This window comes from Saccopteryx bilineata, chromosome 1, assembly GCF_036850765.1.
Source record: "Saccopteryx bilineata isolate mSacBil1 chromosome 1, mSacBil1_pri_phased_curated, whole genome shotgun sequence".
Lineage (NCBI taxonomy): Eukaryota > Metazoa > Chordata > Mammalia > Chiroptera > Emballonuridae > Saccopteryx > Saccopteryx bilineata.
The window spans coordinates 144542149-144563864 of NC_089490.1; the positions used below are offsets into that span (position 1 = coordinate 144542149).

General features: G+C 49.9%; 1 protein-coding gene across 1 annotated transcript in view; it reads right to left on the bottom strand.

The window, feature by feature from the left end:
- Positions 1 to 21716, bottom strand: part of CACNA1A (calcium voltage-gated channel subunit alpha1 A) — a 356581-nt gene that overhangs the window by 45059 nt on the left and 289806 nt on the right. Inside the window, exons 22-27 of the mRNA XM_066272007.1 lie at positions 19507 to 19970; positions 17885 to 18023; positions 15900 to 16029; positions 11873 to 11932; positions 11079 to 11185; positions 1479 to 1578 (exon numbers count right to left, since the gene is read on the bottom strand). Coding sequence (XP_066128104.1) covers positions 1479 to 1578; positions 11079 to 11185; positions 11873 to 11932; positions 15900 to 16029; positions 17885 to 18023; positions 19507 to 19970 — 1000 coding nt within the window. The remainder of the gene's footprint in view (positions 1 to 1478; positions 1579 to 11078; positions 11186 to 11872; positions 11933 to 15899; positions 16030 to 17884; positions 18024 to 19506; positions 19971 to 21716) is intronic.

Genomic DNA, 21716 nt, shown 5'->3' on the forward strand with positions numbered 1-21716 from the left:
ACCCCTGGGAAGTGGAAACACTTCTCTGAGCCTTTCCAAACGAAGTGCATGGTTCTCCAGGACAAGAGGAAAGGTCCTCAATGGAGAGGTCATTTCCTGCTAATTTTGTGTCCCTGCCTCACGCTAGTCCTTGTTCCCCATCATCTGGAGTTCTGGTCTCCTCTTTTTTGTCCACTGAGCAGCAGGGGGTGCTCTGGATTTGGGAGATGACTTCACGTGGCCAGGAGAGTCTGTCCTGGGCAAGATGGGTCCCTTCCATCAACCCTCAGAGAAGGTGGGGATCCTGGTCTGGAATACCCCCCACCCCATTCTGCTTCTAATCACATTGGGTCCTAACCGTGAGTGGGCATCAGGGATCACCGAAGCTGCTGGAATTACAGGCCGGCTTTGTTGGCTTTTCCCAGAGGAAGAGAATGCATAACTTTCGTGGGATTTTCAAAGGGGGCTGTGGCCCAGAGAATGGCCAAGAACTGTTGAACCGAATACTGCTGGAATTCCATGCATTTCAAAGCAAGCACACTTTCACATTCAAAGGGGCAGCCACATTTCATCTCTTTTAATAAAACCGTGGTGGGGGAACCTCTGGGAACAGAGGTCCTACAGGAGCCCAACTTTAGGTCCTATAGGAGCCCAACACTAAGTACTACTGAATTACATAGTAACAAAGTTATTCCCGACTGAATTCTTTTTCAATCCTTTTGAATGAGGAGGAAGTCTTCCTTAGCTGCTACTATGTTAGCTCCTAACATTAATACTTTTCCTTTTAACCAAGAGAGAGCAGCATCCACGCTCGGAGCCTTGGCAGGCAACGTGTTGGGCTAGATTTTACTAGCATTATCTTACGTTTTTTTTGAACAGATATTCAGTTTTATCTTCTACTAACAGTGGGTTCTGGTTTCCGATTTGAGAAATTGGACATACCATTTCCTTGAAAAATAAATCCACTTAAGTAAAAAAAGTGACTTGATTTAAAGAAACATTAAGTAAGAGATAATGCCCTCAGGCAGAGAATAAATTGAAAAGATGTGTTCAGATGACTAGGTTTCGTTTCTTTCCTTTTTTGGAACGAAGAGCTTTTGAGGAATGCCGGTTTACAACATTTTGGATCAGGAGATATTGGAGCCTAGCACCAGTAGGTGAAAAGTCAAAGGTTATGTAGGGACAGAAACCTAGTGTACTGCTTCCCAGATTAGGATTATACCCTGCTTTACCCACATGGGCCTTCATGTGAGTTAGGAAAAGGGATTCCAACCTTGCAGAAGACATTTCATTTAATGGAAAATTGTCATAACATATAACTTTTGTTAGATCAATCCACTTGACTGCCATCTGCTGGAAAGTTGTGGGAATGAACCTATCCATACACAATGGCTGTGATGTTATCGGCCCCCCTTTCAATGCAGTAACCTTGAGCAGTGTGCAACCTGCTTCACTTTACTTGGCAACCCTGACAGGCTTCCCACATGCCCCAATCTCACCTTGAGCTTTGGCAACCGCTTGATGGTTTTAAGAGGTCGTAGCACCCGGAGGACTCGAAGAGATTTGATTGTGTTGATGTCCTTTCCTTTGCTATTGCCACTGTGGAGGGACGTTAGAGGGGTGGGGAGAAGGGAAGAGAGGGAGCAGAGGTCAGGCTGGGTGGCCCACAGTTCCACCTCACCCACTCGTGGAGTCTGGGTGAGCCTGGCATAGCTCTGCCCTTGCTGAGGAAGAGTGACCGAGCTCTCTGCTGCACTGGGGCTCGGGAGCCAGTGAGCAGATGGCTGTTAGTGATTCTGGGGTCAGAGCTTGTTGAAGTTCCTCCACCATCTGTCTGGGCCTGAGCAGCTGCCTGCCCCTTTGCTCTGTTCTTGGAGGTGGCCTTGGTGAGCGCTCAGAAAATAAGACTTTTTTCACCCTTCTAATAAGATTCAGGAAATGCTTAAGGTGGCCCTTAAACCAACACCCCCCACTCCTCAACATTCTCTGAGTCCACGAAAGAGGAGAGAACCAGAACATCAGGCGCCTCATTCTTCCAGGGGCTCTTTGCCCATCTCTGCCAGAGAGCTGCACAGAGCTTAGAGCAGTCCATTGCATCTAAGTCTTGGCAGGGCACAGCCTGGTGGTGACACTCTTAGTCAGGGGTCCCCAAACGTTTTACACAGGGGGCCAGTTCACTGTCCCTCAGACCATTGGAGGGCCGGACTATAAAAAAAACTATGAACAAATCCCTATGCACACTGCGCATATCTTATTTTAAAGTAAAAAAACAAAACGGGAACAAATACAATATTTAAAATAAAGAACAAGTAAATTTAAATCAACAAACTGACCAGTATTTCAATGGGAACTATGCTCCTCTTACTGACCACCAATGAAAGAGGTGCCCTTTCCGGAAGTGCGGCGGGGGCTGGATAAATGGCCTCAAGGGGCCACATGTGGCCCGCGGGCTATAGTTTGGGGACCCCTGCCCTTAGCCAACCATGATTCAGGATTCCCAAGAGGAGGGCATTGGGTACAGCCATCAAAGGCCTGTAGTCAAAGGTACATACCACCCACCCAATTGCCCAAGCCAGAAACCCAAGAGTCATGTTCGACTTCCTGTCATCCGTCCATCACTGGCCACCCTCCTAGGTTGGATTGCTATGACCCATCTCCCAACTTTCCCTGCACTCCCTGTCTCTCTCTTCTACGACCTCTTCTACACTCAGAGCCAAATCCGATAATCATGTCCCTCTCCCGCTCCGAATCCTTCTGAAGCATCTGAATTCTTAGAAGTGTGGCATTCAAGGCTCTTTAAAATCAAGCCCAACTTACCTTACTTTTGCATTTCCACCGACTGCTACACACCCCAAACGCCAGCCACACACTTTTGCCTCTGTCTGCTTTTGCACATACCGTTCCCACCGCTAGCAACACCCGCCCTGCACATATACATTCACAGGACCACGCAGCCCCGAAGTCAGGTTAAATGCCCCGTCATTTGACAGCCTCCCTCGACTGCCTCTGGGTTCTGCCAAACCCTAGAGCTTTTCAGAATCATCTTTCTGTCTTTGCTCTTGGCTTTAGACACAACACTTCTCAAAGGCTTAAACTGTGATTTATTTTTCCATGTGTTCATTTCCCCTTTAATCTTGTTTTTTTGTCCCAGTGCCCAGCATACACAGGATTCAGATCAGAGCTCCTTGGGGGTGGAGGGGTGGGGAATGGTCTCCTAGCAATCATATCCCTATAGCTCTCTCCTGAGTCACAAACAGAGCTTTTCCAGAGATCCCCACCACAGTATGTCTGGGTATCCAGGTGCAAAACATTATTCTTCACACTACTTGCTTTTTCTGAGCTCCTTCTCTCATTTCTTAGGGAAGAAAGAAACTGGACATTAGCTATGCTCCAGGATTCAGCAGCCTGAACATGTGTTTTCTCTTTTAAACCAAAGTCATCGTTATTATTCCAGAGCTGTACCCCCACAGTACCAGACACACTTCAGGAGAGCCACTGAGATCATTTTAGGCAAAACAGGGACACAACTGAATAACTGGATCACATAGGGAGACTTATGTCTTCTTCAAGTATCTTTCAGGCCTTCTGCTTCGGTGGAGGAAGCCTCCGGCTTGTGCTGCAGGTCCTTAATGCCTTCCCAGAGCTTGCAGATCTCTTTCGTAACAAAGAACTCAGCTTGAATGCAACACCTTGCAGTGCAGCTGTCTCATTCCAGTTGGATTCCAGTGGGCGGCTGTGGTGCTGGCTGAGGTTAATAACACCGCTCTAAGGGGATGATATAGAGTTTCCTAGCAAAACTAAAATGAAGTTTAGACTGTGCGGTGGAGCAAAAAAAAAGTCAAGCAACTGGACATCCAAGGTTGCACATGGAACCGGCTACAGTCTTGGTGCGCTGAATGGCTGACATTTAGGAACATGCTTCCTGGGGTAACATCCACTCATCTGAAAACGACCCCATGGCCATTTGCCACTGAAAGTCACTGCCAAGAGTTTCTCTTCCAGGAGACACACTGCCCCTTTGGAAGGCTGAGAAATGGCCTTGTTACTGAGGCGTGAGGAGAGTGTTCCTTGGAGTTAGGCTCCTGAGCATGCAGGAACAGCTTGATCAAGGCTCTCTTTTGGAAAACAACCACATTTTGGAACCACTGTACCAAGAGTGTAGATATACAACAGAGGTGCTTTCTCCTCTCAGAGACCAAGTCCAGCTAGTTTGGACTGTTCACCCTTCTCTCATCTGGGAGGCAGACACTCTCATTCCTCTGGTAACTACCATCCAGTCAATTCCATATTGAAATCAGATCCTGGGGAAGTTGTCCGCAAACCCCCCCCCCCCCACCTTTCTGTTCTCCACCAAGAACTGGGTTAATGGTGGTCATGGTGGGAGGCAGTGGCCAAGATTCCCTAGGGTTCCTCCTCCCTGGGGAGTAGGCTGAGGGGAGCTCTGGTCACTGCAAGCAACAGGACAGCAGCAAGGACACAAGGCCATGGAAACAGGCCCAGAACCAACGTGGCTGCACCAGAGCATGGAGAACAAGAGACAGACGAGAGAGAGAGAGAGAGGGCGAGAGAGGGCGAGAGCGAGAGAAGAGAGACTTTACCGTGTACTGCTCCTGGTGAGGTGGCGTTGGAGGGAGAGACAGATTGTAAGCGGCCTCAGAAGAACACAGAACACACACACAGGCACACACCTGGGCACCAGCCCGGCCGGAGCACCAGGCGGGGCAGCTCGGCTGCGGCTCCGGCTCATGTCCATCCTTCCAGCTGGAAGCCCCCTGTTCAGTGCCCTGCCCTTGGCAGGCTATGAGCACTGCTCAAGAACACCAAGAAAGCCACTGTCCAAGTAGCAGGACAGCCAGAAGGTCATCAATTACCAAAGGCAAATCTGCCACTGAAGGTCACTGCCAAGAGCTGGGGAAACACCCTTTCTCCAGAGGTTCTGGTGCTGGAAGAATTTAGAATGCCTTGAAGGTGATGAGCTTTGGGGCTGGGGGCCCTAGGTTTAAATCCCAGTTTTGCTCCTCATTATCATCCTCATCTGTAAAACAGGCCTTTGGGACTCTGCTGTTCAATGGCCTTGGCTTTATCCCCTAAATTACGAAGAAAGGGTCAGCAAAAGAGTTCCAATCTGGGATGAAATTAAGGGCGACTCTCAAGAGTCCTCTGAGAAAATGTGAGCCTGGAGCAAGCTCTTGGCATGAGGCAATGGCCCCTTGCACAACTCATTGGGCTTGGTCTCGTTACAGCCCGCCAACGATGACTAGAGAGCAGGGTGAGAAAAATTCGACTGTCAGCAGGATGGTGCCAGTCCTGTGCCCGCCCCAGTGCTGAGCACATCCTCTGTGGGATTTCCAGCCCATCATCCCTTTTAAAGTGAGCATTATTTTCAAAAACATAGAATGGCTGGCTTAAGTGCCTACAAATGCTCCCATTGGGTTTTCCCTCCCCCTCCCCTTTCCCACGAACTCAGTGGTTCTCAAAGCTCAAGGTACCTAGGAATTATTGCATACACAGAATTGTGTAGCAACTCCTTTATAGACTGTTAAGGAATCGTTCAATGACAGTGACTTTTACTTAACATGATGACTTTAAGTTTGTAATATATGACTCTTCTAAATGTCCCTGTGTCTACCTGCAGGAAGATGACACCATTATGCCCCTTTTCCAGATGAGGAAGCTGAGGCCCAGGGAGGGAGAGTGACGTGCCCCAGGCCACGTCAATGGGAAGCGTCAGACTGAGATTTAAACCCAGATCCGTGTATCTTGCACTCTAATCTTCTTTCTGTTTCATCACATTCAAGAAAAATAATGCCTCCGAGGGGCGGGGGTGGTTTTGAGAATGAGGATTAAAAAAGTAGCAGTCTGAGGGCTCCTTCTTTGGCTTCCTGGCAGTTCAGTTCCTGAACATGCAGGAATGGCTTGATCAAGGTGCTCTACCAGCTGTGCCAAGCTGCCCTGAGGGAGGAGTGGCAGCACCAGATGGACTCTTGGCAGTGAGTGCAGGATCATAATTTGCCAGCTGCTGAGAAATGTCAGTTGGCTGCCCGACGCATGGGCACAGAGCGTGATATGTGTGATGGCTCATGACATGGTGTGTTAATGGTGGTCACATGGACATGGCACACAGTCAGTGGATGGAGCAGGACACACACACATAGTTATTTGGGCAAAGTGCAGGACGGGTGGGGACTTTCAGGAGAGCTCTGACACATCCCTTGGAGGACCAGAGGGATTGCTTTTCATATCCAAGATGGGGCCACAATCACAGCACCGCAGCAGGATCCTTGCTTCCACCCCAAAAGGCAGGAACAGCAACATTCCTTTCAGTAAGGAGGGAGATAGCCTCACACCCTCTTCCCCTCGCTTTCTAGGGCCTGTTGGGGCCTCCAGGAACCCCAGCTAGTCTGGCGACCAAGTCTGATTGTGCTAACTTCTAAAAGCCTTTATGATCAAGGCTGGGAGACGGGCAGCAATCCTGAACCTGATAACAGGACTCGACTTAGTAATCGCACTAGACTCGTTTCCCTCTGGGCTTCAGTTTCTTCATCTAGAAAATGGGAACACTCAGAGCTTTCCACATGGGGTTGTTATAAAGATTACATAAATGGAGGCTGTTTGTATCATTACCAAGTGAAGTCTCTTGATTTTATGGGGGAACTGAGGCATGAGAGGCTAATGGACTTGCACATCTAGAGAGAAACCAGATCGACTTGCAGGAACTTTTTTCTAAAACAGTAAGGTTAATCGAACACTTGTCGAGGTTTTCAGCCTTGTCTATGAGGAGACACATACACGGGACAGATAAAGCAAGTTAAAAGACCAGAAAGAAAAGAAGCAAAGGACTATGGGGTTGGGTACTCAGGCTGAGATCCTCCGAACATACTCTCCTCCTGCCAAAATGACACTGATCTAATAACAAGCAAAGTCCTTGTAGGGTAAGAGATGTTCTTGGGCAAAAAAGGTCAGAAACCTGCAGCTAGGAGAATTCTAAAGCTTTTCTGGGGTAAAAAGCAGCAGCTTGAGGGCTCCTCTAGCTTTCTGGAAGTTTCGCCCCATGGGCATACAGGAGTGGCTTGATCAAGGTGCTCAGCCAGCTGTACCAGGCCTGTAGCCCTGATCTGGAGGAATGGGCACCAGATGGATTCTTGGCAGTGAAGGGAAGGAGAGCATCTCCAGGTCTAGCTCCCCATCCCTATGCCCACTGTGTAGGTGTTTTCATAATAGTCAGCCCTTCTAAAACCCCCTGACAGTCCCTGGCACTTGTCAGGATTCCACTGGCAAAATCTTGCACCCCCAGTCCCTGTGGTATCTACAAACCCACGGAGGCTTGCAGGATGGCCTTAAACCTCTGTCCAGCCCTTTCCTTGCCCAGGAAAACAACAACAACACACACACGTCCTAAATAGGGATTTTCAAGGTCATAAGCTGGCTGGCTTTATGCCTATAGTGACTTTATGAAGCCAGTTTAAAAGGTTGACTCTACAAGTATGTTGCCAAGTTTCTGTAGGCTCATTTAAAAAGACTTTGTATAACTTTGTATTGAAAAAGGAAAAAAAAACCCTCAAAGATTAAAAAAAAATCTGTTCCCAGTGGCAGATTCTTTTGCAGCACAAAGAATCATTCTGCTGATTGATTTTGGGTGGAAAAATAATTTTGGTTTTGCAGATTAGGTTTGCTTCAAGTGGAGCCTAATTATGGGTCCAGGGAGCCCAGAAATAGCATGTGGCAAACTGCGGTCTGTCCTGGCAGAAGTCCTATGGTTGAAAGGCTTGTTTCTGGGTCTTTTGAAGGCCTCCCCTTCCCCAAATTGTGAGGGTCAAATGGAAGGATGGAGGTGGAACAGGACAGCTGTGTGGGCCCCTCCTCAGAGCTGAAGCACGTCAGCTTCGACAGAGGTCAGGGAGGAAGTGCCAGCGGTGAACTGATAAGACACCACTTCTACTACGCCATGGCCAGTGGCAGACAGAGGGCACAACCCACTGCCCAGGGCACAGCTGGCAGAGCAGGGCTGGCAGATGGATGGAACCGACAGCTTCCCCCTGCCACCATCAAACAAACTCTGGATCTGCTTGAGGAAGGATGGCAGGGGCGCACACCTGAGCTAGCCCTCCCCTGTCCTGAAACCCACGCCCCAGTCACCATAAGGGGAGACTGGGTCTCTTGATGCAGAGTCTATGGTGGAATGTCTGCCTTCTCCAGCCCACACTCAGGTTTCGCTCCCATCACCAGAAGATATGGGCCAGGGTCAGGGGAGGGAGAGAGAGAGAGACAGAGAAAGGAAGGTGAGGGGAAAAGCAGAGGAAGGAGGGGACAGATACACACCAGGGTGGGGTGGAATGGGGGAAGAGAAACATACAGAGACACAGAGAAAGAAATAGAAAGAAAGGAGGAGAAAGAGGGAGAAAGAGAGAAAGGGAGGGGGGGGGGAGAGAGAGAGACAGAGACAGAGAGAGACAGAGAGAAACAGAAAGCAATAAACAGAGAGAAAAGATAGAAAATGACAAATGAAGAAAAAAGATTAAAAAGGAGAGAGAGAGGGCCCTGGCCGGTTGGCTCAGCGGTAGAGTGTCGGCCTGGCGTGCGGGAGACTCGGGTTCGATTCCCGGCCAGGGCACATAGGAAAGGCGCCCATTTGCTTCTCCACCCTCCTCCCTCCTTCCTCTCTGTCTCTCTCTTCCCCTCCCGCAGCCGGGGATCCATTGGGGCAGGGATGGCCCGGGCGCTGGGGATGGCTCCTTGGCCTCTGCCCCAGGCGCTAGAGTGGCTCTGGTCTCGGCAGAGCGACACCCCGGAGGGGCAGAGCATCGCCCCCTGATGGGCGGAGCGTTTCCCCTGGTGGGCGTGCCGGGTGGATCCCGGTCTGGCGCATGCGGGAGTCTGTCTGACTGTCTCTCTCCATTTCCAGCTTCAGAATAATACAAAAAAAAAAAAAAAAAAAAAGGAGAGAGAGAGGAGAGATACAAAAAGGGGGGGGGGAGGGAAAGCAACAGAGAGGGAATGAGAAAGAAAGCATCAGAGGAAGCCAGAGAGAGAGAATGTGAGAAGAAAGAGGAAAGAAGGAGGAAGAAACAGAAACAAGGGAGGGAAGGGGATCTGAAGTCATTTCAGGCTGAGGGCAGTCAATTGGCTCTACAGAATTTAAACACTCTCAGGGCCTAGCAGGTGCCTACCTGACACCTTGTAGGAGCTGCTCAATTTGCTGACAGTGGGAGGGAGGAGTGTATTTCATTACATTCTTACATAACCTGTGCATTAATTATCTTAAAAAAAATACTTTTTATTCCCAAAGAAACTGATGCTAACTTGATGGTAAACAAATTATATCTGGTTTGTATTTTACATTTCCCATTTTTATTAGTTGTCAGCAATCTGTAAAATTTCTCTTTGAATTCTTTGCCCATTTATCTATCAAGGGTCAGTGTTTCTTATTGATTTGTAATTGCTTTCTATATATTAAGGCCAATGACTTCTCATCTTATTTGTATCACTTCCCCTGTTTGCTGTGCATTTTTAAAGATTTTTAAAATCTTTATTTTAAAGATTTTATTTATTGATTTTTTTTAGAGAGAGAAAAATGGGGAGAGGAGTAAGTTGCTTCTCATATGTGCTTTGACTGGGCAAGCCCAGGGTTTTGAACCAGCAACCACAGCATTCCAGGTCAGTGCTGTATCCACTGCACCACCACAGGTCAGGCACCTACAGGACATCTTAATGATAGTGTGTAGCCAAACTTTTTGGTTTTTAAAAATAATTTCTTCCAATGCTCTAATACTCAAACAAAATAATTATTTATAAAAGGGGAGAAAGAGAAGAAGGGAGGGGAGGAGGGAGAAAGGAAGGAAGAGAAAGAAAATAAGCAAGTGTAGAAAGAAAGTGAGCAGAGATAGAAAGATGAGGAGTAAGCAGAAGATGAAGAAGAAAGGGAATGGGAGGTCTGGCCAGAGGCAGAACAACAATCAGCCCCCTGACCTCAGGGTGCATCGGCACCAGCTCAGCACAGCACAGCTCTGGAGATTTGCTCTCAAACACAACTTGACCTTATTGCATCCCAGGGAAGAATCTGAGAGTGGCCCATTTCAGTCCTTATACTGGAAATGGGCCATCACTTTGGTCCTCATGACAAACCAAACTCTCACTGGTGGTCAGGGGGGCCATTCAAGAACCCCCTGCAGGCCCTTGCTGGGTGACTTAGTGGATAAAGTATTGTCCGGGTGTACCAGAGGTAGTGGGTTGGATCCTCGGTCAGGGCACGTACAAGAAACAACCAATGAGTACACAAATAAATGGAACAAGTAAGTGAAACGACAAGTTGATGCTTCTCTCCTCTCCTCCACAAAACAAAACAAAACAACCCCTGCAGCTGTGCTGAGAAAGGAGCCGGGGCCAGAGGAAGCGCTGCTTCACCACTGCGTGGGAGGGAGGTCAGAATCCAAGACTCCTCTTTCTAGTGACAATCCACTGTGATGGGCACAATGGACCCCAAGAAGATCTGCTTCTGGATTAGGGGCTGGTTAGGTCTTTTCACCCTGACCCAAACGCCTACAACTTGGAGAATGTACTGCTTTGCTGCTAGGGCCCTAGGAGCTAACGGCTGCTCAGCCCTTGGTGCCATTTTGGAGCTGCCCAATGTGGCATGGCCTCATCTGGGCCACATGCTCTCGGGTTACCAGGAGAAGCGGGAGACACACAACGGAGTCACCAAGTCTACAACTAGGGGCCTTCAGGCACAGGGTAGGGGTCTGATTCTCATGCACGTTTGTTTCCTGATTGTCTTTTTAGGAGCTCCCCAAAGAGACAGTGGGTTGGGTGGAGTTTCTAGAGCAGAGGAAAATGATATGTCTCACAGGGCTAGTCTATGGAAAGCAGCAGAGCGAGGGGTCATGACGTGAGGAGGCAGAAGGTGGGGTCCCTTCTCCTCCTTCCTCCACGGTAGACATCATGCAAAAGCCAATCGAAGCTCTTCCCGAAGGCATGCGATGCTCCCACTCTAGAACCCACGCACCCCGCCTCTATGCCATGAGAATACGTCCCCTGAGCCAATGGGTGGCCCCAGGCTGGGGAAGGGGACCAAAGAGGCAGGCGGAGGCCTCGAGAAGACTTACGTGAAGGCAAAGGCCACCAGGGCCCCACTGACCACTATGAAGTCAAGAATGTTCCAGAGGTCACGGAAGTAGGCACCCTGGTGCAGGACGAGCCCCAGGTCAATCATCTACAGGGGTAGAACAGATAGTGCTCAGATCCCTTCTCCCCACCCTGGAGAGCAGCCCCCACCCTTCCAGCCTCTGGGGGTGAGGCAACAGGAATGGGCTGGTCACCAGAGGGACTACTTCATCCTGGCACAGAGGACCTTGGGAAGGAGTGAGAAGCCCCCACACAATGAGAGCTGGCCTCTCTTCACCTCATGAAAGGCAGGTCTGACTTGTTGGTTCTTGGGCCCAAACCTTGGGGTCCCCCTTGACTCCTCTTATCTTACAACTCACATTGGATCCACCCGCAATCCTTACTGGTTCTGCCTTTCAAATCTTCCAAACCTGCCTACTTCTTGCCACCTTACCTGCTACCATCCTGGCCCCCATCATCACTCACCTGGGATAGAGCACTCATCTATTCCTAGTTCTTTGGGATCCCACCTACCCTTCCTCCTCTGCTCTGAACCCTTCATGGCTCCCACTCACCTGGAGTAAAAGCCAAAGTCCTCTCCGTGGCTGCCAAACCCCTGTACCACCTATCCCTGTCACCTCTGCTCTCATCTCCCTGCCTTGGGTTTCTCCACCTGCCTTGTTCAGTCTTCTCAACCACAGCAGCCTCCCTGTGCTCCTCAGGCACGCCAAGCATTTCTGATCCCCTTCCATGTCAGGGTGACATTCTTGAGGGTGCAGAATCCTTTGACACTCACCTTAATCACCATCTCAAAGGTAAAGACGCCTGTAAAAACGTAGTCAAAATATCGCAGCACCTGCAGGGGATAAAAGCAAGGAGGGGGGAGGCGTGGGTCACAGCTTGTTCCTGCAGAGCCCGTGAACCTAACGATGGACCACTAGGGTGTGTGGCCTCCATCAAAGTCCCTGAGGAATAGAGTCTGTGCCCTGAGGAAGCAACCCGGCAGCTCTGTATGGTAGGGCTGGGCGTGGATTGCACAAGGGCCTCTCCTACCTTGTCTCACAGTGCAGATTTGTATGTTGTGAAACTGTCCAGTAGATGGTACCAAAGTCCAAACAAAATCACTCTTTTAGGCTGGTTTCTGTACCTATGGGAAGGATGTCTTCCCATTTGCCAAGGCCAGGGGGGTTCTGCTCGGACAACGTCCTGCAGCCCGGGTCCTCTCCAGGCCACACCATAGCATGTTTCTGGTGTGATGCTGTTATGAGGATGTAATTGTGTAGGCACAGTGCCTAGTACGTGGTTGAGTGCAGAGTGAGGTGTGTGTGTGCGGGGGTGGGGGGCACTCCATCAGATTCTTGTTGAAGGGCTGATAATTAAAGAGCACTGCCACCAGAGGGTGGCTGTGAGCACCCTAGTCAGGTCAGGGACCTTCTCCACTCAGAATCTTCCTCACTCCAGGTAGAAACTGAAGTCTTGGCCATGACTCCCAAAGCCCTGCATAATCTGCCTGGTTACCTCCCTGCCCTTACCTTCTTTTGCTCTCCCCCTCACTTGTTCATATTCTTCCATCTTGGATGTCCTCACCTCAGGGCCTTTGCAGAGGCTGTTACCTCTGTCTGAAATGCTCTTCCCCACTTCCCACCTGATTTCTTCTTTCTCTTCCTCTGTGGCTTGGTTCAAATATCACTTTCTCAGTGAGGCTCTGACTACCTGTCCATAATGCCACTTCCTCACATTTGCAATCTTTCTTACCTAGTCTTTTCTCTTCTCCGCCCCCCAATTTATCACTCCCTGACAAACCCCTTGTTACAGTTATTAATAATCTCACTGTCCATCTTCCCCATGCCAATGTCAGTCTGTCGAGGACAGGGATGTTTGTCTGTCCCTATGGCACCTCAAGCTCACAGTACAGGGTCAGGCATACAGTAGCTGCTCAAGAAATGGTTGCCGGACGATGCATGAAGAGCTGGAGCTGCGCCGGGTCCTGCAGGAGCCGGCCTCTGTGGTCTGTGTGGTCACAACTCACATTCCCGTTAGGTGCGGGGCTTGCAGGGCCATCAGGGACCAGCATGGCCAGTGTCTGACTTCCTAGAGCAAGGTGGCAGGCACAGGGCTAGAAGGGTCTGGGTAGGCAGAGGAGATGGTGGAGGGAGAGCCTCTCAGGAGTGTTGAGCAGCGAGTACAGCATGACCAAAGGCCTGGTGCTCTGAGCTCTGGGAAGGCAGGAACCATCTCACACTCGATAAACCCCTGATGTTCACTCTGCGCCTGGCATATAGTAGTTGCTCACTAAAAAACAACTAAATAAAGCAGTGAAGGGAAGGAAAGGAGGAAAAAAGGAAAGAAGGGAGCAGGGGAAGGGCAGGCCAAGGGGTCAAGGGAATCAGATTCTAGACAGCTGAGGAAGTTGGGTAAGAGGAACTTGAAATTCTAATAGATCAGTCAACCATATCTAATATTTAGATCCTTCTGACCTATATAAATGGCAATTTCCTGATTTTCTGTGGCTCAGTCTAATCCAAAAAGGTTCTCAGTCTCTTTTATCACAGGGGTAACGCAAATCAATGTCCCCACGAGGTTCCATTCCACACCCACCAGTGAGCTACCAGCATCAAGTGTTGACAAGACTGTGGAGCAGGAGCAACAGCCAGCATAGCTGTCACAGTGGCATCCAGTAAACATCTACCTCTAGTGAGTCCAACTGGTACTAATTCTATGACCCAGAAACTCCATTTCTGGTTTTACACCCTGGGGAAATTCATGTCCAGGTGCCCCAGGGACATGTCAGCAGTGGGCAGTGTGGGGATGGCATTCGAAAGTGGAGACACTCCAAATGCTTATCAACAGGGAGATGGATGGATGAATCATGCCACATGGTAGAATATTACACAGCCATGAAAAAGCACGGCTTTCGCTGCCCTCAGCCATACATGCTCACCTCACAGCGGACACAATGCAGGGTGACGGAAGCAAGGCATAGACTAATTCCATCTGTTAAGTGGTAGAAATGGGCAAAATAAATTCTGTTGTTTCAGGATACTTGGGTGGGTGGGAACAGCAGAGAAGCTAAGAAATGCTCTTTCCAGAAGTGAGGCTGTGGTTATCTCTAGAGTAGGGTTTTTCCAGCTTGGCACTGTCGGTATCTGGGGTTGGAGGCTGCCCTGGGCACTGCAGGGCAATGAGCAGGCCTCTGCCTTCCAGATATCAGAAGGACCCTCTTGCCCCGAGTCATGACAATCAAACATGTCGTCAGATCTCCCTGATTGTGAACCCCCCTCCAGAGGGAAGAACAGGGGTGATCAAGTTGGCACCAGAGGAGAGGGGCGATTCTGTCCCACTTCCTGTCCTGGGTGGTAGTTACATGGGTGTGTGCACTTTAAAATCCTGATAAGTGAATCACACATGTTCTAGGCACTTTTCTGAGGCCTGTTCTAGTTCCGCTAACAGAAACACTCCAGGAGGGGTCTCTGGGCATCAGATGGCGGTATGGGGCCACCGTGCTCTTGCCGAGGGGAGGAGGGCTTTGCAAAACACCCCATGGGGGCTGGTTGGAGCCCTGCCTGGGTTCCTAGAGCCCTGGGAGCTGCAGTGTCCCTCCACTCATCCCCTCCCTGCAAGAGAGATAACCTTCTCTGGTCTCCTCTAGTAGGCAGAGGCTCTGAGTCCTCGTGAAACACCCCATCCCCGGGCCTGGGACCCTACGGCCCCTGAGGAACTTGGCAGATGACTGAGAGCAGCCTCCACTCCGCCCCAGAGCTAGCTGCCTCCAGGAGCCGTGTTCTAATTATTTTCTTCCATTCTGCTCTCCTGCCCCCGCCCCTGCAGTCGAGTCCCCAGGAGGCCTGCCAGGCCTGCAAAGGAGTGGAAAGTGCAAGGTAAGCTGCCGACAGGAGGCCCTGATTTATGGGGCCCTCTAGCCTCGCCAGGCTCCTAACCTACTTAGCAAGGGTGGCGGGGCCTCGCGCCTGGTGGGAAATGCACCTTTGGTTCTGGGCCGGGGGGAAGCAATGGGGACAGGAGGTGCCAGTCCAGCCTCTGCCATGCCCTTGTCTGTGAGTGCCTCAGTTTCCCCTCTCAACAACTGGCAGTCACTCATTCCTGCTTGGCAGGCTTTGGGGGGAAGGGGAGGACACAAGTAGGAGGTCAATGAACGGAGGTGGTTGAAAAAAGCAGTGGGAGCTACAGGGAAGCAGAAATTGGAATTCTGCTGTGTGACTCTGGACCAGTCACTTAACCTCCCTGCCTCAGTTTCTCCAACTATCCAATTCACAGACTTTGGAGGGCTTGCAAGCCAAATGCCCTGGGGTAGCACCTAGAACATAGCAAGTACTCAACTAACAGAGGCTGTTTGCAGACCCTGCCCCCCCCCCCCCCCCAAAGAGAGCTTCTTAGCTCTCCAAAAAGCTAAACATTTAGGCTATGTTTCTGAAAGTAATCCTCTTTCAAAACTTTATGTCAAAATGAGAGTCTGCTTGATGAGAGCTGGCTGCCTAGGGGATTGCGTCTGGAGAACCCCTTGCCTGAGTCCCCCCCGCATTCCACAGAGAAAGTGCATTTCCATATCCTATCAGCCTCACTCCCCCTCCCAGGGACTCTGGCAACTTTCAGTCCTCGTCATTGTGGGCCACTGCCTAGCCGGGTGCACAGAGCCACTGCCTCCTCGGCAGCACCCTGGTCTCCAGAGCATCCCTGGAGAATCGGGGCTTCCTCTCCTGACCAGTGTTCCTTCCGCCCTGGCTATGAGCTTTTGGATGCAGGGGAAAGTGGCCTGAGACAGAGGAGCCGGGCTGGGAAGGGGATGCTGGGCAGGACGGACTCACGTTGTTCCGCGGTGCGTTGGGCTGCACAGGGTCCTCAGCCGCCAGGGCAATGCTGCTCATGGCGATGACCATGAGGATGCACATCTCAAAGTAGCGCAGGTTCAGGATGTAATGGCACAGGCGGCGAAGGCTGTTGGGAACAGGTGGGCGTGCAGAGGGCCATCCAAACCGTGGGCTTGCAAGCCCTTTCCTTCTGTCATCTCCTTATGTCACCTAACACGACCTGAAATCTCTCTCCCCCAAAGTCCCCCGCCCAACAAACTATCAAGCACCTAGATCCGGGGGCTCAAGAGGGTCCTAACATCCCAAAAAGGCAGGAGCCTGAGCTAGGGAAGGTAGTCACGTGCCCTGTTTGTAAGTTCTCATCGCTCCCAAACAGCCCTTTCGGAACATCTGGTTCTCAGGCTGGACTGAAGAAGTATTGCCCTTGATTCTGTAGGAGACGAAAAGTTTTCTCATACATAAAATGTCTTAAGGTCAAACACAACTGGGAGACTCTGGATTAAGTAGATCGCTTTAAAAAATGTTGAGTGACCTTAGGCACGTTACTAACCCTCTGTGCTCTCATCTGTGAAGTGGCCACACTAATAGGGCTTAACTCACACGAAGGTGAGTTAAGAATTAATGGTAGGGGCTCCAAAATGTTAGTTACTTAAATTATGAATCACAAGCTTTATTAGAGCCTTTAATATGCTAACGGTAATAAGTACTTTTTTTTAAGTGAGAGAGAGAGAGAGAGAGAGAGGGGGGAAGGGAGAGAGAAGAGAAGCATCTCATAGTTCCAGCACTTGAGCTCTTCATTGTTTCTCATACGTGCTTTGCCCAGGGAGCTCCAGCTGAGTCAGTGACCCCTTGTTCAAGCCAGTGACCTTTGGCTTCAAGCTAGTGACCTTTGGGCTCAAGCCGGTGATTTTGTGCTCAAGCTGGTAAGCCTGTGCTCAAGCCGGTGACCTCAGGGTTTTGAACCTAGGACCTCAGCGACTCAAGGTTGATGCTCTATCCACTGTACCACCATTGGAAGGCAATAGTTAACTTTTTAAGTGGAGCTAATAATACAAAATGTGTCATAAGTTATAAGAATGACAGCAAGAGCGAGTGATTAAGAACAGGGATGCTGGAGTCAGTCTGTCTCTGGATTCTGGGTTTCCCTACTTGCTTTCTGTCTGACTTTGGGCACGTGACTTCACCTCTCTGGGCCTCAGTTTCTTCATCTGTTAAACGGGACTAAGCATAGTACCAATTTCATAGAATGATTATGAGAATTATTTTTTACAAATCTGTAAAGCACTCAGAACCATACCAGGTTCTGAGTATTTATTTCTCTAGTAAAATAGATAATGTCAAATAAATAAAAAGTAAATGCATAGGGTGAGTCTCCAAGAAGCAGGTTATAGAAAGCAGTTCCTCCCACCCCCAGCTTATTTGACATGATTCTTCTTTGTCAAGAAGCATTTTGAGGGACCAGAGTTTCAAGAAATACCCTTTGGAAAAATGTAATATTAAAATAATGCTGGGCCACCATGACAGACAAGTGATCCATTTCTCTCCTAAATAAGCCATCCTCCTTGAGGATGCCCAAGACAGAGGCCATGGGACTCAGTCAGAGAACATCTGCCCAGAATTCAAACTCTTGTGGAGCAGGGGTGAGGAGCAGAGCTCAGGGACCAGTGCGCCACGCACGGCTGCCCAGGCTGAGCACTGCACAAGGCAGCCACCCCTAAGGGGCACCTCTCATATTACAGATGGTGTAGATCTGGATATTTATGACAGTTATTTCCTAGCTGATGGAAGGACTGGGTCTTTTGCAACAAAATCAGTAGTACTTTATGAAAAATTGCTATCTTGTGACTCAAGAACAGAGCATTAATTAAAAAACTTGCTCAATGGTCCCTTATGGACTAAGGGTGGTCAGTCTCCCCATTACCCTCTGCCTGGGTCTGCTCTCTGGCCTGACTCCCACTGCCCCAGCTGTGGATCATACTCACGGGTTGGTCGTGGAGAGGATAAACATGGAACTGTAGGGGGGCATGGGCTTGGGGCCGTCTTCCCCGGGGTCGTCTTCCTCCTCCTCCTTCTTCTTTTCCTCCTTTTTTGGCAGTGGGTCTGGGTTGGCGTTTTTGTTCACTGTTGGGACAAAAAACCAACACAGGGTCACCGCCACAATTTCCCACAAGCCTCTGGGCTCCTGTTCAGTCCCCAGAACAGGCAATAGGCAACTGACACTGATAAAGTGTGTACTGTGTGCCAGGCACTATATTATGGCATTTAATCCTCACTTGATCTTATGAGGTTGGTACTTTATGATCGCCATTTTACAGATGGGAAAACTGAGGCACAGAGAGGTGAAGTGACTTGCCTAAGGTCACTCAGCTGGGATGTGAATCTGGGTATCCTGACCCCAGAGTGCCTGCTCTCAACTACTATATAGCCTTGAGTCTGATGGGACCCTCACAGGATATTGACACAGATCTGTCCCTATCTCATGATGATCTTACTGTCACTTGGAGGCAGGCAGAGGAGTAAGGTGGGGATACTGAGTTCGCCTACTGTCAACCCATTAACACTACTCTGCTGACCAGGGCAAGGAGCCATCACCCTACCAAGTTTGATTCTGCAGCTTCGCCTCACTATATGTCCATAGTTAGCTGAGCCTTCCTGAGCCTCAGTTTTTCCATCTGTAAGATGAGCACAATGACAAGATCCACCTTGTAGGACTGTACTAAGCATTTACAGAACAAATTCATGGAAAGCTCTTGTACAGAACCGACACGAGAGGAATTGGGCTATTATTATCATCTCAGAAAATAACAAGCTCACTGGGTTGTCTCCTCCTAGGGCTTCTCTGGTCCCAACCTCAAATGGGGGTGGGTTGAGGGGTAAGAACTACCAGTTCCTTGGGAGCCTAGACCTGAACTGTCCAACACAGAAATGTGACTAGTCCCAAAATTACATGCTGTGAGCACAACACACACACTAATGCCGAAGTCTGAGTGTGGGAAAAAAAATGTCAAAATATTGATTACATGTTGAAATGGTAACATTTTGGATATTAATAACATTTTGGATTAAATATAACTTATTATTAGTTTATTTTACCTATTTCTTTTTTTATTTTTCATTTCATTTCCTCCCTCCCTTCTTTCCTTCCTTCCTTCCTTCCTTTCCTCTTTCTTTCCCTTCCTCTTTTCTGTCTTTCTGTCCTTTAATATGGCTATTAGAAAGTCTAAAATTACATATGTGCCCTGTGTCACATTTCTTTTGGACTGCACTGACTTAGAGAATCATCTGACTTCCCCAAATTTCCATCAGAAGAATCCATCGCTCCTCAAATATGGTGGCTTCCTGGCTCTCCCATGGCTGATTCAGAATGCAGGAAATGTCATTAACCCTACTGAGCATGTGCGGGCCAGCCACTGCATGCATATTGTCTCATATAATGCTCCCAGTACCCCTGTGGGGCAGAAACTACATTAATACCTATTATCCAGAGGAAGAAACTGAGGTTAGAAAGGTGGGGTCATTGTCCAGGATTGCCCAGCTGAGCCTTCAGGGGTTGAGCCCTGGGACACTGGGTCCTGCCCAGCAACCTGCGAGGGTGGAGGCTCACCTTGGACGATGGTGTGGTTGAGGGGGGGTGGGCAGGCTGGGGGGATGTCCACCGTGGTGTGGTCGGGTTTCCTGGCAGTCTTAGCTGAGTTGGTCTGAGTGCTGCTGGGGTTGGTGACGATAAGGCTGTTCTCGGGGATTTTGGGGGGGCCGGGGTTGGACGGATTCCCCGGATTGTTGGGCATCCGGCGACTGACGGTGTTCTGGGGAATTGTGGCCGTGGCAGGTGGGGCTGCTGTGGGGCCGGGGTTGGTGCTGTTCCCCGTCTTGGCTGGGCTCTGGGAGAGGCCAGTGTGGCTGAGGCTGTCGTGAGGACTGGCTGACTCCGCAGTGGCCAGCTTGTTGTTCTTCATGTTGTCGATGTCCTCGGCCAATGGCGGGTCTTGGCGGCCCAGGTCCTGCTGGATTGGCCGAGTGGTCGACAGGTTGGGGCCTGACACGGGGATCCCGGAGCCCTGGGTGTCTCTGTGGAAGGCAGACCAATGAACAATAACCCATAACTGAGTTAGAATAACATACAACATTTCTGGATCCTGCTTAAAATGCTATTATTCAAGGCAACACATTGGACATTGAGAGGCTGTGTCGCAAAGCTCTCCAGCACCTGGCCTGGCACTGAAGTGCGTGGTCCCCATGTGAAGTATAACTGCCCACCTTCCCAGAGTTCAGCGTGCTGCTTCTCCTGCCAGAATGACTGTTTCCTGGGGACAAAAATCAGCGGGGAAAAGAACTTTTTGCCTGAGCCTGCATCTACCCAACCCGAAACTTCCAGACCTGCCTCGATGTCCTCCAGGAGCGGCTATAGCAGACAGGGGGATGGGTGGGATTGCCTCACGGCTTTAAATGCTTGTCGTATGTATGTCCCTCCCAATATTCCACTTAAGGGAAGCAGACAGTGCAGGCACATAAACCTATTACAAAATAACAATAGCAATCATAACAGCAGACACTTCAGTAACACAAACTCCCAGGTCCTGTTCTAAGCATTTGACTTGTAATAACCCCTTCATTCTTAGCCCAGGACGGACAATTACCAGCATCATTTTACAGATGAGAAAATAGAAACTCAGTGGGGTTAAGTCTCGTGCCCACAGTAACAGAGCTGATAAATGAATGAGATAATAATTTCTCACATGATACAAGTGTGGTGGACAAAGCAATTGAGGCAGAGGGAGCAGCCAGCACAAAGGCCCTGAGGTGGGGACAAGCTGGGTGAGTTTTAGGAGGCTGGTGTGGCTGGAGGTGGAGAGCGGGGGGGGGGGGGGGGGAGAATGAGATGAGCACCAGGCAAATGCTTGGTCACTTCCGGTCACATGATAAGTAAGGTCCCCATTTCTCAAATGAAGACAGTGAGGCTCGGAAGTGGCACACGTCCAGACCTTCCTTCAGTCCATGCCTCCTTCCATTTGCACACTAACCCTCAGCTTGGCAAAGACCCCGAGGAGCCACAGCGCTGGTGAGAACAGCAGGGGTCTGGTCCCTCTCACTGCATGTTTATCCTTGCTGGCCTACGCCCTGCTCGCCTAAGCATGGATCCAGGTGGTCCTGGTTCACTAGCTTCTCCGAGGGCTTGGTCTTGAGTGTGGTCTGCTTGCTCTCACACACATCTTCTGTCCCACCGTCCCCCAATCCCTGGCCCTGGCAGAGTCTGTTTCCCGGAAACAAAGGACCTTTGTTTATAATCTTGGTGACTCCTCTCCCTAGAGTCTGCAGCCCAAGACTTTCCCTTCTGGTTCTTCTTTCTTTCTTTTTTAAAATTATTATTATTATTATTACTTTTATTAAGTGAGAGGCAGGGAGGCAGAGAGACAGACTCCCACATGTGCTCCGACCAGGATCCACCTGGCAAGCCTCCTACTGGGTGATGCTCTGCCCATCTGGAGCCACTGCTCTGTTGCTCGGCAACTGAGCTAAGGCCATGGCCATGGAGTCATCCTCAGCGCCTGAGGACAACTTGCTCAAACCATTCGAGCCATGGCTACAGGATAAGAGAGAGAGAGAGAGAGAGAGAGGTGTAGGCAGAAGTGTGGAGAAGCAAATGGTCTCTTCTTCTGTATGCCCTGACCAGGAATCGAACCCGGGACTTCTACATGTTGGGCCGATTCTCTACCGCTGAGCCAATCAGCCAGGGGTCTCTGGTTCTTCTTAAAGGCAGCCCTTGATTCTGCTGCCTGTGGCCTCCAGATGGCCTCATAACAGCTCACAATTATT